General features: G+C 42.8%; 1 protein-coding gene across 2 annotated transcripts in view; it reads left to right on the top strand.

The window, feature by feature from the left end:
• The first annotated feature begins 3,300 nt into the window (after positions 1 to 3,300).
• Positions 3,301 to 16,375, top strand: part of LOC122534734 (ELKS/Rab6-interacting/CAST family member 1-like) — a 34,139-nt gene continuing 21,064 nt past the window's right edge. For both annotated transcript variants that reach the window (XM_043665661.1, XM_043665660.1), the window contains exon 1: positions 3,301 to 5,159. In XM_043665661.1, coding sequence (XP_043521596.1) covers positions 4,374 to 5,159 — 786 coding nt within the window. In that variant the 5' untranslated portion in view covers positions 3,301 to 4,373. The remainder of the gene's footprint in view (positions 5,160 to 16,375) is intronic.

Below are 16,375 nucleotides of genomic sequence, written 5' to 3'. Positions count from 1 at the left end.
TTCGAACCGGAAAGAGCTAACCTCGCTAGTGGCGCCAGCTGATCCCTGATGTCAAACTGCGTGCAACAATGTTGCCACGAAAGTTTCTTTAGATTTCTATGTTCTAGGGGGGGGGGGGGGTTCCCTGTTATTCGACGGGTCTTTTCAGACGTTGAGTCATTAGGTAAACAGGAGTTAGCGAGAAGAAAACAGGAATTCAAAGATGACGGGTTCACCCTCGGAGATTAGGATGGAACGCGAAGGAATGAAAAACGCGAAGGGATGGCTTTTCCCTGGCGTCTGGCGTTGTCAAAGAAGCCGCTAGCCCGATCGTAAAACACGGGCTTGCGCATTTCCCTCGCCTTCCACGAGCCGCGACAACGATTCCCAACTTTTCTCAACCGAGACACGTTTCTCTGCTCTAAATTCTCTCCGTCCGAGAATAACACAATTTCCCAATTCCACGCGAATCGATACGTGAGCTTGCAACAATGCCCGTAACCTATCCCTCCCCCCCCTCCCCCCTCTCGCCCCCTGGAGAAGATAAAGTTTCAAAGGTCGAACGTCGATTATTCGATCTGATATTACAGAAGCACCCTGAAAATTCCAATGTGAATTCGTTTTCTCCAATTCTCTCGATCGAACAAACTCGTTGGAAGGGAATGTTCGTCCTTTCGCTTGATTTATTTCGATGCGTGATCGTTCATTTGTACGTTGCACGGAGTTATTGGGAATTATCACGGGGAAAATTTACGAGGTGCCAGGTTTCGTGAAACTGAAACTGTAGGTGCCAGTTGACGGCACGGCACTGCTCGGTGAATCGTAGCTTCATTGATTGCGATGTCGTACGCCGGGTCGACGGTCGCCAGGGGGGTGAGACGAGGGGCTGCGAAGTGGAACGTGTACTCAGGAACGCGTCACAAAAGCCGGGTGCCACGTTCGAGTGTTTCCATTCAAAAATTTTCGCGTCAAAGATTCTCAAAGAAATTTTGAATACCTCTAGGCGCGAGGAAACGAGCTTCGCTACTCGAAACTTTGCGAAACGTCGCGTTGGACGAAGAAATTAAAAATCACGTAAGCCTACGTTTTGCTGAATTCCACATCGACAATGATTTTTAATAAAGCTACTGTCGAAAAACGAGTAATAAAGGTCGACGTTTGGGAAAATTCTGAGAAGCTACAGAAGGATGAGAAAGAAAAAGGAAAACGAACGACGAATCGATATCGACGTTCGTTCTTGGGCAGGGGCGCCTCGGCCGATTCGCCACCACTCGCGAGCCGGTGCTGCGTTTATCAGCCTTTGACTCTTCATTCACGAACCATTGACAATCGCAACGAAACGAATTCGCGGCGGTTCTCATCATTTTTCACCGGTGGATACAGGACACGTCGATCAACCCTGTGACCGAGCTCATTCACGGATGAATCTTGCAAATTTTTCATTCCCAATGCTCGAGGACCCCGTAAACGAAATAATCCCTCTTACATGGGAATCGAACGAATGCGTCCAAACAACAAATTCGAACCGCCGAAGTTACAATAACCCCCCCGGGTAAGATCTTTCACCCCGAGAAGAGAGGCGAAAACAAAAATCTGCCGAACCGAGGGGAGGAAGAAAAAAAAAAGGGAAGGGACGACGGGTGTCTCCGTGAAATTCCTTCGGACAAAGTTTTCCCATTAGAGGCCGCTCCCCTTCTATCCGGCAGAAGAGAGCGGATAGGCAAACAAAACCCGTAGGAAGAGGAAACGTAAGCCTTCGAATCGTCCGGAGCTGGTCCAAAAATCATCCGTCGACCCGGCATGGATCTGCGCGCGCGCTGCTGTCGTTCGTCTGCGCAGGAGGGAGAGACAAGAAACGAGGCTGGTGGGGCGAGGATGATCGGGGAATATGGCCGGAGGGGTGTGCGGTGGGGGTGAGCGCGAGGAATCGAGCGAACAACGCGGCGCGTGATGCTCGTGCTCGCGATAGTAGTAGTCCGTCGTAACGACGTCGATGACGTCGACGGAGGGCGCTGCCGACGCGGTCCACTTAATCGCTGCTAGTAGTAGTAGCCGGTGGTGGTAGTGGGAATCGTAGTGGCGTGCGTACACGAGGCGACGTGCTCGTGTGATCACGTAGGGGGTAGGAGAGAGGCTCGGCAGCGTGCGCGCCGCTTTTACCCGAAGGAGCGAAGAGAAGAGAAGAGAAGAGAAGAGAAGCGGAGAGGAGCGGAGAGTAGAGTAGAAGAGAGGAGAGAGGAGAGTAGAGTAGAGCTAGAGTAGGAAAACGTATGTAGAGAGAGGAGTCGGGGGAAGAAGAGAAGAAGAGAAGGAAGGAACGAGGCAGCCGGCGATGGTGAAACGAAAGGGTGGTTCGCTAGCGGTTACAGTTTAGTCCCGTGAGTGCGTGGTGTTGAGGCGTGTGGTCACCGATCCGGCCGGTCGAGCGCGTCGCCTCCGAGAACGAAACAGCACGCTTCCGATCCTGACGGAGGACAGATCCGTCGTACTCACGAGGATAATACGCGAGGATACTATCGCGCGCGACCACGCTTTCTCGTTTCGTGTGAAGACGGGGGTGTACGACCGAGCACGAGCGTGCATGTGTACGTATACGTGTACGGAAGGAAAGGCGAGAGCAAGGGCGAGTCCGAGGGTGAAAGAGAGAGAGGGCACATAGGTGTGTGCGCGGCAGCGGTGGCAGCGTCGGCGAGGTTGGTGGCGGTAGCAGGTAGCGAGAGAGAGTGGTGCACGGAAGTGTGGCGGTGTCGAGTCGTGGTGGATGGTGGATAGTGGCGGTTCGGGCGGTAGGTCGGATCGGTCGGTAGATCGTCGTCTTCGTCGTCGTCGTCGTCGTCGTCGGCGCCGTGATCGTCGTCGTGGTCGGTGACGAGGAGGGTACGAAGACAGAGAGGGGGAGGAAGAGAGAGAGAGAGAGAGAGAGAGAGAGAGAGAGAGAGAGGGAGGGAGGAAAAGGTAAGGTAGAAAGAGAAAGGAGGCGTGAGGAGAGGGAAGAATATAGAGGAACGTGAACAACGGAACGTGGAGGCGAGACGATCACGGGACCGAAGAGAACAGAGGCGAGGATGAGATCGATAAGAAGGGAGTCAAAGTGGTACGGATTTTGCGAAACGGGAACGCCGCGGCGCGTGTAGACACACGGCTGGTAAACAGACGCGCGTAAAATACGCACGCACGCGCCCCAACCGCTCTGCTCCGGCCCCGTGTTGGCAAAGGGTTTCACGGAAGAGAGTCGGTTCTCGCGACTGGACACCGAGACACGAACACGGCGAGGCATCCGTCCGGAGGATTCGCGAGACGGAGGGCGAGGGAGAGAGGAGAGATCGGAAGAGACACGGAGGAAGAGGAAAGATAAAGGAGGAGGATATCGGTACGGTGAGCCAGCCGGTGAAGCACGAATTCGTCGCGAAAAAGGAATCGTTCTCCTCTCTTTCTCTCTCCCCCTCGATCTCTATCCATTTCCACTCGATGGGCTTTACCGGTGAAAGAAGGTCAAAGATCGATCGTCGAGTACGAGGGTCGTGACCTCACGCATACACGGGACAAGCCACGCGTGCAGCACGGCTTTCCAGCGAGAAGGTGGATCGGCGAGGAGTAGCAAGAGAAAGAAACGGAGAGAAAGAAAGAGGAAGAGACAGAGGGAGAGAGAGAAAGAGAATTTGTGGCCTGCCGGTGATTCGATTTGATCAAGGTGGATCTGTCGTACGTACGATGAAGCCGATCGATCGCCGAACCTCTGTTCGATCGACGCGTTAGGCGTTGTTGTCAATGCTCGCCGCTCGTGGACGTACATTTTCGCGTAGATTAGAAGAGCTGCCAAACCGATTCGGGACCACGTTGCGTCGAAAATTCGGACGAAAGCGAAGAACTCTAACAACGGATCGGCGCTCGATTAGATGGGCACCGTGGCATAGAAGAACGATCGAAACGGATCATCGAGGATCGGCGCACGTGCCTGAAACGCGAAACGCGCTGTGCGAGATACACTCGGAGATAGCTGATCCGCGAGAGGTAACGATAGATCAACGTGAATCGCGTAGGACGGAGGAATCATAGAAATCGCTAAAAAGGGAAAAGTAAAAAAAGAAAAGAGAAAAAGAGGAGAACGGAAGAGAAATTAGAGAAACTCGACGAATTAGGGAATTCTCGACGCACTTGAACAAACAACTCGCATCGTGGAGAAAAAGCACCGACCAATTTAGTATTACGATACGTAATCGTAGAGTTATCTGAGGAGCAGCAGCGAAGCGTAGAGACGTAGCGATCAATCTCACGGAATCCCCCACGAGAAGGCGGAAGGAACATTCGCGCCAACTACGAACCATTACGAACCATTACGAACCGGGAGGAGAACGATTGATAGAAATTATATAGGAGAATATAGCAGGTATACAATGTCGCGGGATCCGTACTCAAGCGGAAGCGGAGTAGTCGGGCCAGGAGGTGGCACTCGTTCGCCTCGAAGCGGTCGTCGCGTGGGCGAGCTGCCCACGGTCGACCGTAGCCCATCGAGAAGCTATGCGAGCGGTCGGGGCAGTCCTTTGGGTCGTAAGAGAGGCACTCGTAGCGGAAACAATTCGCCGGAGCACCTCGGATACGGCAGCTACCATCACCATCAGCTGGGCAGTCCGTACTACTCCCGCGACGAGGACCTCGCCAGTCCCGTGATGCTCGAGGAGAGGGGTAGGAGTATGTCGACCGGGGGCGGTGGGGGCGGACATCACAGATCCAGAAGCGCCTCGAGACCCGCCATGTCCAGCTCGGCGGGCATGTCAGCGAGGTACACCAGCCTCGATCGTGCATCCGCGGGTCTTCTCGATCACGATCGCGAGTTCGTGCCGATACGCGATCCCCGTGAACGTAGTCGCGACCGTGGACTCTACCTGGAAGATGAGCTGTACGGTTCAAGATCGGCCAGACAGAGCCCGAATCCGCACATGCTGCGTGACAGCAGTGGCTATATCGGTGAACTCCAAAATCAGAACAACGATCTCCAACGAGAGCTCGGGAACCTCAAGAAGGAGCTCGAGCTGACGAACCAAAAGCTCGGCAGCTCGATGCACAGCATCAAGACCTTCTGGAGTCCCGAGCTCAAGAAGGAGAGAGCGCTGAGAAAAGAGGAGAGTTCCAAGTACAGCCTGATCAACGAACAGCTGAAGCTGCTCAGCTCCGAGAATCAGGTCAGTCGACTGCAGGTTTTTCATTCTCACCTTCTAACGTCGCTTTTACCCTTCGCTTTAGTGCATCTTTCTCGCTTTTTTACCCTCCCCTTTTCCTTCCCTCGTCTCTCATTGTCCCCTTGTCTCGATGACGGATAACCGTGCGAGGAAAAATTCGACGCGACGAGTGTGCGTGAAGTTTCCGTTACAGCCTCTTCAGTGCGTTCTCCGTGACCTATTTTCGACGACGCGCCTGGAATTTAGGTCAAAGTGATTAGACTAAGACGTAACGACATCGCCGATCCAATGGCCATTTCGTGGTCGATTCTGCGTCGATCGTTCTATGTCGCTCGTTGCGTGACGTCCCGTGAACAGATTCGCTCGACGGGTCGATCCCAAAAGAGCAACCCGTTATGTAGAACGAAAGGCCCGATTGCCGCTAGAAACTTATCGATCTACCTTGTAATGGCCCGTTTCTTTTTTCGACGCTTCGTAATAGACGCGTTTATTGATTGGCCAAAAATGCGACGCGAAGGGGGAGCCACCGATGTAACAATTCAGCCGATATTTTCCACACGAAATCCTTCGATGATCAATCGTTCGCTATCAGCTTTCATTCGATCATTCGATCATTCGAATCCCATTAACCGTCGACCAAATCGTATAAAACACGTTTTAAAACAGCCACATTGGCAATAACCCAGTGGCCATTCGCAATTGACCTCGCAACAAGTCTTATTCTGCTACCTAATTCTTCTGCGTTTCCTTCGGCGAGACGTGTACGCATTGCCTTCGAGGACGACGAATGGATCAATATGTTGGCCTACGTTCGTGAAGCCCGTCGCATATTTATATAATATCGTGGCCAAAGTGTCCGCTTCGCGAATAGATTGCCTGTCTTTCATAAAACCCGCGGTTTGTTCAAAATGTCGTGTTCCCCTTCATTGTAAAAGTTTATCGAACGATCGTCAACGTTGTTACGTCTGTAAAGACCTCACGTTTTGTTCGATTACGAGAGCGTGTCACGTGAGCGATGTTACAAGGGTCTTAATCGAGCCATTTAATTCTTCGTCGTTGCACTCATCGTTAAAGATCAGCCATTCGTATTACAGCAGTTTGTTTTTTTCTTTTTTTTATTGAACTAGGCAAATTACAGAGTGAAAAATGCACGTTTTGATCTTCAACGAGAGTTTTCGGAGAAACGGAACGGGCAGAATCGAGTTAGAGGAGTTTAACTGTTTCAAACTTTTCGAATGGGGGCACAGATTGAAATATACGAATCGTAAAAATCTTTCCTGTTGAACTCTCTTCATTCAGCCACTGAATTTTTCTGAAGAAAAATTTACAAACCTTAAATTACCGTTATACCGTGTTATAATGATATACATACCCCACCCCATCGTTTATTTTTGAAATGTTTACAGTCTACATCTCTGATTATCGTCATGGTAGCAGCATTAATGCACGCTCGCCTCGTAAATCTGTATACACGCAGAATCAAAATGTGGTAAACGCTTTTCATAAACGTGTTCTGTAATCACGCAAAATCAAAATGTGGTAAACGCTTTTCATAAACGTGTATATTTTCAGTAGGAATGCAAAATATATCTGCAATTTATTAACCCTTATTCTGAGAACGTGGACCACTTTTGTTCGGAATAATACCAAGAATAATACCAAGAAGCTTTAAAATGTGACAAATAATTTGTTGAGTTAAGCGAAAATTATTTTAGAAACTCATTCATTAGAAGATTACGATTTTAATTAATAAATTAATACATTTTTATAATCTTTATAATTAATTTTAATAATCTTTGCAACTTGAGTCTCGCTTTTTCACAAGAATTTTACTGAATAGTTAAAAATGTCCAGTATGATTGCAATAATTAATAATATGTTTAAAGAAGACAAGATCAGAGAGTAAAATTTTTCAAATATTAAAACATGTACGCGTCAAACGTAGATGACCCACATATTTTGATTTAAAGCGACAGAAAATACATTTATGGAATAAAGATTCAAGTATTTAAATTCAAAGTTAAAATTATCGATCAACTTTCAATTCTTAATTTATATCACTGAATATTGAAGATCGTGCAAAATTAACTTTGGAATTTTCATCATGAAGAAGAATGTATAATAAATAGACTGACGATTTTTATGGAATTCATCGAATAAGAATTGCAGTTGCATGCAAAGATATATAAAATATCTTGAAATATTTTATACATAGCACACGAAACGAGTTTCTGTTTAGATTCTTCTTGTGCTATTGAAAATACAAGAAAGACAAAAACCGGCAGTCTGATAACAAAATACAGAATGAGAGGAATTCCCAACATTTTAACAATCTGACATATATTGTTACAAAGATCTATCTAAATTGAAGAATATAAAAAATTAAGAAAGACGTAAGAAATATCGATTACAGCTTCCAACGGCCAATCGATTGCAATTTCCAACAATCAATCGATTGCAACTTCTTCGAACAGCACATCCCCTGTCGAATCAATCTTTTACTCGAATCAATCGAGCGAGTCGTGGCGGCACGTTGTTCGTCAATCTTCTCGTCATGGTTCGCCAGCGTGGCACCAGGCATATTTTTGGCCACGATAGCAGTGCACATGAGTCATCGACAGCGAGAGCAGAGGAATCTCGGGGAGAGGCGGATTCTCTGGCCGCCTGCCCACGTTTATTCCTTTTTATCCAGCGTCTGGCATCGCGGTACAACGACAGACAGTGTGTATATANCACACACACACACACACACACACACACACACACACACACACACACACACACACACACACACACACACACACACACACACACCTTACGTGGTAACGACACGCGTTTTGAACGTTCACCACCATTGTTCCGTACTCTGCGAACGACAATCGACTGTAAAGTTGCGTAATTTCGGCACACCCTGTGACCACCGACACGTTTCCTACGACTACGATTAAGGATTAGGGTATCGACGAACAAAACGCCACTGGATTCGATGGGAGTGCGGAATCGGACGAGTCTGGTGAATGAGATTAGGTGGTTTGTGGGAGATTACGGTGGATCCGAGGGGGGTGGGACGTAGGAAATGTTTTAGGTTAAGCATCGTTCAACTTCGATCCAACACGTCACATATACATATATAAGTAAAGTTATAAAATTAACTATAAAACAAAAGAATCCAGTGCGAAATACGTGAAAATACGAAAAAATAATCGAGGCAATTTGTTTATTAATAAATATCGATGTATAATAATATGACAGATTTTTTAATTTATAATTAACTGATGTTTTCCAAATTTTTACAGAAACAACCATTAGGGAAAGATGAATTTTTGAAAGACGAAATGATTGGAAAATTTTATGATTGTTACTTATTTGTAATGAATCAAGATATGGGTTTCTATGGTGTAATATTTTTACTTTGAATTATGATCCCCGAAAACTGATCTTACAAAAGTCACGTTAAATATTCTTCTCGGGTTAAGGATTGCGTTCTGTATTACTCGTGTATATTGAAGACGTACGACATCATTTTTGTGCACTCTACGGCAATAAAAGTAAACAGAGAGTGAGCGTATAGGTATATTTTATTCCCCTGGTGCCATTAACATCGGAAACTTCGCGATGGAAGGTGGGAGAAAACGCATTAAACGGCAGGAAAACGGTTCGAAATGGTGGCCAGAGGGGTGAAATGGATTCTCCTTCTCTCTGTTTGGTCGCGTACGCGACTCGCGCCATAGCAGCAATTTCGAAATTGGCGTACGTCGGAAGGGGGTCAAAAAAAAAAAAAAAAAAAAAAAGGAAAATGCCGTGGAACTTTTGCAATGCTATCGTTCCGCCAACTGATCCTTCTCTTTTTCTCACTGGCTCTCGCGGCCCGCCAAAAAACAAGAGAGCCGCGCGGGAATTAAACCCCGCCGCACCCGTTGTATTTACTGCTGATGAATAATTTTTCTCCACCTTTCTCTTTCTCCATCTTATTATTTCGCGCCTTCGAAAGAAAGAAAGCTAGTACTGTGCTCGTGTCATTCGTGACGTTAATTTAAATTTCAAAGAAAAAAAAAAAAACTATGATGCAGGTTCTTCTTTGCCTCAGGTGTACATATTACGCGCGATCAGTTCCTTTGGTCAACCTTTGGACGCAAACCTTGAAATATTAAAGTTCGCGCTCGCGCCTCGGGACGCATCGGCTGATCCGTCGTTGTTAGCGGGATTCGCGGTATTAAAAATTCCGTTTGCCACGGCGTTTTTCCGCGTTTGTTGCGAGGAATTGCTCGGAATAGCAAACTCTCGGATCTAATTGCTCACTTGACATGGTTCCCGCTGAATGAAAAATTAGTTGCTGATGGCCTCCTCGCTAAGATCGTGGCATGCCCGGAAGAAACGGTATGTCGACCGGTGGAATGATTTCACGACGGTTTTGAAGAATTATACACGAGATGAATACGTATCTCTTATGTGTATTCTTATACTTTTACCGAAATTGTTCTTAAAATCGTGAAGTCATCGTTAACGTCGGTGGTCCCTAAAACTCAATTTACGCATCACCTCGTCTATTCACCTTTCAATGAAACAACTCCGAATCCAGCGGACGTCCAGTGAAAACGGGATCTCGTGTCATTTGCATTTCGAGAATTTGGTCGCTTCGCCGGAGAACTCGATTGCTTTCGAACTTTGACTCGAGTATCGTTCACGAGGCAAGCTTCACTTCCCTTAACGATCCTGTCTCGTCGTTCAATCGCAATAAACCAACTTTGGATCGCGGAAAATTGTACAATATTTCCGAACACGGTCGTTGAACGGTTCTTTCTTTCTAACAACAAGGAATTCCACTGACAGTGAATGAATTAATCGTTCCGTTAAAGAGGCTCGACGAAACGAAATTGATTTCGACGCCGGAAGAGCGAGATAAACCACGTAGCCCCCGTTGACCACGGGCTTTTGTTCATAACTTAATATCGTCGAAGCGGTCTCTCTAATGGCCGCATAGTATGTTCTTCGTGCATACCACCGCTTTCAATTCATCTCTCGGGCGCAGCTGGTCGTTCAGTGCCGCGTCTAGCAAAAGGGGAACCATTGCCACTCGATCGAGTCCAGGCTTTTGCAACTTTGCCGAAAGTTCAGCAGAAACTCGACGCGAAAAAGTTCCTGCTGATCGTATTAGCTCCGTGAAAGTCAAGAAAGGAATCTCAAGGAATGAAACACGGTTAACGTTCCCACGATTAACGACTTATTGTTGCACTTCCGGTGAGTAACGCTCCCCAATCTTGCGACAAAAGTCTCGTTAGGTCCTTTTTGCTTTCTTTCTCTCTCTCTCTCTATCTCTCTCTCTCTTTCTTTCTTCTTCTTCCTAATCCTCACTCTGTTTCGGCATCTGGTCTCATTGTTGGCACTAAAAGTCGCTATATATTAAGAGGTAGTGGCCACAAGTCCTGCTACAGAAGAAACGGATTCTGAATGTCCTCGTTAGCTTTCCTTTTAACAGCGGCTCCTCTGTTGTGTATGCCACGCTCTCGAATTGAATACCGAAGGGAATTCGTAGCGTTCGCCGGGTGAACGCGAAACAATGTCGTCTGGAAAATGGAGATTCGCTCTGGGAACATTATCATGCTCACTGAATCGCTCTTGCTCTGTTTTGCTATGGTAATCCCGCGCGTAATCCGCCTAGTTATATTTTCTTCTTCCTTTGCCGTCCCGCCACTTTAAACATCCGTTCGAATCTTTTATCGATTTTTCACGATTACGCGATGGTACGATGAAACGACACAGTAATTCTTAGACAGAATGCACAGTGATTCACAAATGTAATATAAATTGCTTGTAAATTATATGTTATACAAAAGAATAAAAAGAAACAGTTCAAAGTAATTCTTTTGTAGAAATCACAAATTTACCACCACTTTTTTGAATGGAACGATATATATTTTAATGCACTATATCGATATAGCGCATCATTTTCTATAAAATTGTATTAAGCTGTTTATGTCGAAAGATCATTAGTTTAGACGATATTTTAATCTCAATCCTATAAAATCTTTTGTACGAAAGAGAAGGAAAGAAAGAAACAGTCTACTGTCCTTGCTTTTTACGCGTAGATTTTTGAAAAATTAAAATTGCCGTATCTCTTGAATTAATAATTTTTCGACACGCGTAGGATAACATTTCCTTTTTTATAGAAAATGATTATTATCGCATGTTATCAGATATTACGAGAAAAGGAAATATTCCAGGATAGGGTTCTTCTTTTCTGGAATCGATAACCCAGAAACCGGAATTATTTTTGTGGAGACTGCCGGTGCCATTTTTATACCTCTTGCGACTCCGTTTCTGCCGGCTTCAACGATCGTTTTAAAACTTCTACTCTCATTGTCAGTCGATCCTCCTCAACCTTCGCCACGCAATTACGAAACGAGAAACGTTTAACTTTCAAGAATATCCTCCTTTCATCGTAGAATCTTTCAAAAGATGAAAGTATCGTGCGCAAAGTAAATATCTCGGGAGATGGATATCCGAAGCTTCGTACGCGACAAAACAATCATCCCTCGCCGTTCGTGAAAGTGGCGTACAGGTTCGCGTAAAGCACGGCGCACACGTCCGTCTATATCGATCGGCCTAAATATATCGAGGCGGATTATTAGCGAGAACCTATGCCACGCGGTCTAACTATGGCACGACCGCATTGTTCCACGGGGTTACAGAGTAAACGTGTCTCTCGTGGACTTCGAAAATGAATCGATCGATCCCCGGCCCAAGACCCTCGCCGCTCTCATCTATAGTTGTTTCTACCGATAACGTTGCTTACCCGACGTTTAATCGCGTTTACCCACCATTACAAGCTACGTTTCCAAGAATATTTCCCCTTTTACGAACAGGAAAGTGACAGCGTCATTTTGTCAATAGAAATGTCCCGAATACACATATACACGTCGACAGTTTCACATGCCTAAAAGTTTAAGAATAGTCCGCGTCGGCCAACGTTTTTTTTTTTTTTTTTGCATGATCGATACGTTATCGGTAACCTGTTCAGCAGCATCAGCGATTTAACGTGTTCGAACTTTTTTACGGAAAACTACAGACACTCTGGCAACTATGTTTCACCACCTGACGCCACGAGCTTCTCCAGCCCCCGTATTGGTACAACGTAATATCCTCTGAACAAAGAAACTTTAATATTTGCGAAGCCAGCCCCAGTATCCCGACCGCTATTTCGACGAACTTTGACCGCTGGATTTAACTTCACGCCGTTTGATTGCGACCGCCGATCTTACGACGATCTCCTCGCGATCTAATCTACCTTTGCTGATGAGAATTTTCGTTTCGATACGGGGATTATAATAGAACGCGAGCGTGTCCTTCGCAATCGGCGAACCTTCAGTCGGCAATATTTTTTTTCTGTAATGAAATTTTCGCTCGAACGTTTTCATTCGCGATCTTTTCGAATTTCAATTCTCGCTTGGAAATTCTCATCGATTGTTATTTATCTATGTTCTACACGTTTTCATTTGCAGCTCGAATGAAAATTTTCATCGACTTTCAAGAAAACAATATTAGAAACTCGCCGTGAGATTGAATTCATTGGTGAAAGTTCACCGAAATAGCGATTGGAATACCAAGGCCAACTTTGCAAATCTTCGACTTGAAAGACTTAGTTGATTAAATTTTTCCGATCATTTAGGATGCGCTGGCGTTCTAGTCTTCCATTCTTGCGTTTTCATTTTGTTGTTGTACTCACGTTGAATTCACTCCGCGAGAGCTGACATGTATAATCTTTTCGTGTTGCTGCGTGTTATCTCGGTATCTACGTCTATTACTTCTATCATGCTTTGAAGGCATGTGCGCGCTAGCGGCTTTAATGAGGAAGTGACTTCCAACGTGTCACTCTCCGTTATTTGTACACGAGCAACCGACGTCACAATGTAATAGCTTGCTTAGACGTTTGTCCTTTCCCGGAGGCTCTTGTGTCCCTGCTATATTATATATAATATAATGCAATATTATATATATAATTAATGTAATAATATTATAAAATTATAAAATTAAAATTAAATATTACTACATTAAAATTAAAATATTATAAAATATGTAATCTTTAATAAGCGCTCTCAAAAGTACAAGTAAAATTTCAGTATTTAGTTATAATTTTGGATTCCATGGATAGACACAATTGTTCACTAGAGCGGTGATTTTGACTAACAATTTATAACTGAGCGCACGAGAAATTGACAATTGAATGAATTCTCAATTTTTAATTGATTTTGAAAGGGAGGGATGTGGGTCTTCGTACTCTGACAATGAGTAAGCAATCTAGAATCAATTGTTTTCTAGTTTAAAGTTCTGTTTGAGAAAAAACAATGTGACTCACAAATAGCCATCCGAACAATAATTTTCAAAAAAGTGCTATATACTTTAAAGCACAATCGAATGAAACGTATCTGATTAACTTTCAACACTAGATTTCTACATTTTATGCACTATAAATTTAAATATTATGAAATAAATATTATACTTTCCTAATATTTCTCCTTTACCAGTATTATATATATATATTTATAAAAGAAAATTCTGGAAATGTGACAAAACTTTGTTAACATAATATGTCATGTTAAAATTGTTAGTTTGGAAGATTCGAAAGTTAATTTTAATTTTGTGAAAGACAGAAGCAATGCGTTCATATTATCCTTTTCGCTGAACGATTCTGTATAATAAACAGAATATTATTTTGTATTTTATTTCTGTTTAAGATCACGTTTAAAATTGTTTCGTCAGGAGAGTCGTCTCAAGATACTCGTGAAGTATCTTAAGCTTCGAAAGCTAAAATTAGAAGCAAACGTAAGAATATTAATAAGAGGATCGTCGAGAAATATTGTAGGAGGAGAATTGTCTCAAAATTGAAAGCTAAAAATTAATAGAAAACGTAACTACAATGGTACAAGTGTGAAAGATAAGTATAATACATTCAGAAGCTTTCGTTTTCCGTTTCCAATCTATTTTTCGATCTTCGTTTTCGCAGAGGGTACGTACAACTAAAACGGTGCTACGACGATGAGGCGAATTAATCCTCGATATCGATTCCGTAATCTATGTCAGATTACTTAATGGGATGACCCCCGCGGCTATTTCCGTGTATGTCAGCCATCGAAGTTCATCAGACATAAGCACACATGTTTAAAATCGATGCGCTAATGCTAGGACTGATGTATTTTCTTTTTTTATCTGTCTGTTCCCCCCCCCCCTCTCTCTTTTCTCTTTTACTGTCTTTTTTTCTCTCGAACGTCGAAGTCGATTCAGAGACGATGAAAATGCATCGAGCTTAATGGTTGACAACGTGCCAGCAGCTTGATAACAAATGTTGCCACCGTTTTTCGATCCATTAAAAAGAAATTCTCTACGTCATCTTGGAGTATCTTGAAAAAACTGTCACAAATTTTTTTCAGAAAATAATTTATGTCGTTTTACATCCAGTCGTGGACACATTTCGTGTAAAACATGTCGGAAATATTTGAGCAGTATTTGAATTATTTATTTCGTTTGGCAATGATGCATATAGCATTATATGTTGAAAATATTTATTTGAAACGGGAATCATTAATTAAAATTAATTAATGCAAGTGCTAAATTTGCATTAATCGTTTTAAATGTTGTCCTTCACGATTGCTATTTCGGAAGGAACTACTTGCCTTCAGTAATGTAGACATTTCAGACAAACAGGCAACTTTATAGTAGCCTCATGATTACTTCTGCGAAACTATGTATCCTCTACTCTCTACACTGGGGGCGCCGAAATTGGTGTTTAGGGACAATGATTGTGCATTGTTCTGATTCCTACGCAACCTTTATCACAAGTTATTTCAACAATATTAAATTTTATATAATTGTATATATAAACGAAATCAACACGTGACCATTTAAAGTTACAAAAACTATTATTAGACGCGTCTAATTATTATTATTATTATTAATGTAATTTAAATTTATGAACAGTCTAGATTATCAATATCAGGCATCATCTTTGAAATTAAATTTCATTTTATCTTATTTGTTGAACATTTTTAAAGACCATTTTATTGTAATTTTGCAAATATAAAAATTCCATCAGATATTTCATTACGCGTACAACGAGAGGAATATTTATTTCAAATTTATCCTGAGGAACATATAATTAAAATATTTGCAAAATCAAATATCTCAAATAATATAATTCAATCAATATAAAAATAAGCAATTATCTCAAATTAAATAAATAATCTCTATAGCTGTGGGAATCAATCTCTATAAACATTTTAATTTTTGCAAATACTGTTTTGCCCAACACTGTTTGTTTCATACAGATTTGATCTTTTTTTTTTCATACAATATTATCGTTTCAATTATTTGTGTTTCTCTGTTCCATTTTCTTTTTGTCTTCTTTTTGTTTTTTTTTTTCTCTTGGGAAACGACAGACGAAACGGAAGATCAACACGCGGCATGATAAGATAGACAGTTCCAGATGGTCGGAAATTTTTCATAGCTTGTGAGAAGTCACGGCAGCTTTCGCACGATTCGTGAGTTAAATTTCTTTAATAACGCAAACGATGTTCTGACGTGGCGATTATTTTTGTTTTAGAACGGAGCTTATTTTGTTACTATGAACGCGTCGAATTATTTCGATGAATTTTAAACGCCAGCTGGTCGATCCATAAGAAGGAATATTCCTTTACTCGCTTTCGATAAACGTGTTGAAAATGTTCATCGATAACATTCCGCAATCTAAATATTACGATTAACAGAGTGATAAGGGAACACATATTGGGCGAGGAACACTAGAACGCAAAATTTGTGTAAATTTAAGGATTAAAAAAACTATATGGAATCTTAAACGTTAATAATGGACGTCTCTGATCGAACCAGTGAACCACATGATGAAAAGTTTCAATCGAAATTTTTCTATATATAACTTTTCATGCACATAATGTACAAAAATGTATAAAATATTGTACTTATTTATAGACTAATCGTTTCTATTCGTATGCTTTAATATTAAAATAAATTATACGAAAACTTATACATATAAAAAGGGGAGTCCTTTTTGGCGAAATTTAGATATAATAACTTTGTATACATAATAAGAACTTGTGAAAATAAAAAGAAGTGTTTTCATAAGTTTTTATATACGAAGTTATTTTTAAATTTTGCCAAAGAAAAATACATCTTCCTTTAATTTTTAGAAGTTCTTTCGAGTACACAAATAG

The sequence above is a fragment of the Frieseomelitta varia genome, unplaced genomic scaffold (genome assembly GCF_011392965.1).
Source record: "Frieseomelitta varia isolate USP_RPSP 00005682 unplaced genomic scaffold, Fvar_1.2 scaffold_636, whole genome shotgun sequence".
NCBI classification, from domain to species: Eukaryota; Metazoa; Arthropoda; class Insecta; order Hymenoptera; family Apidae; genus Frieseomelitta; species Frieseomelitta varia.
The sequence above is the reverse complement of the archived record's forward strand: the minus strand, read 5'-3'. Positions and strand labels throughout refer to the sequence as shown.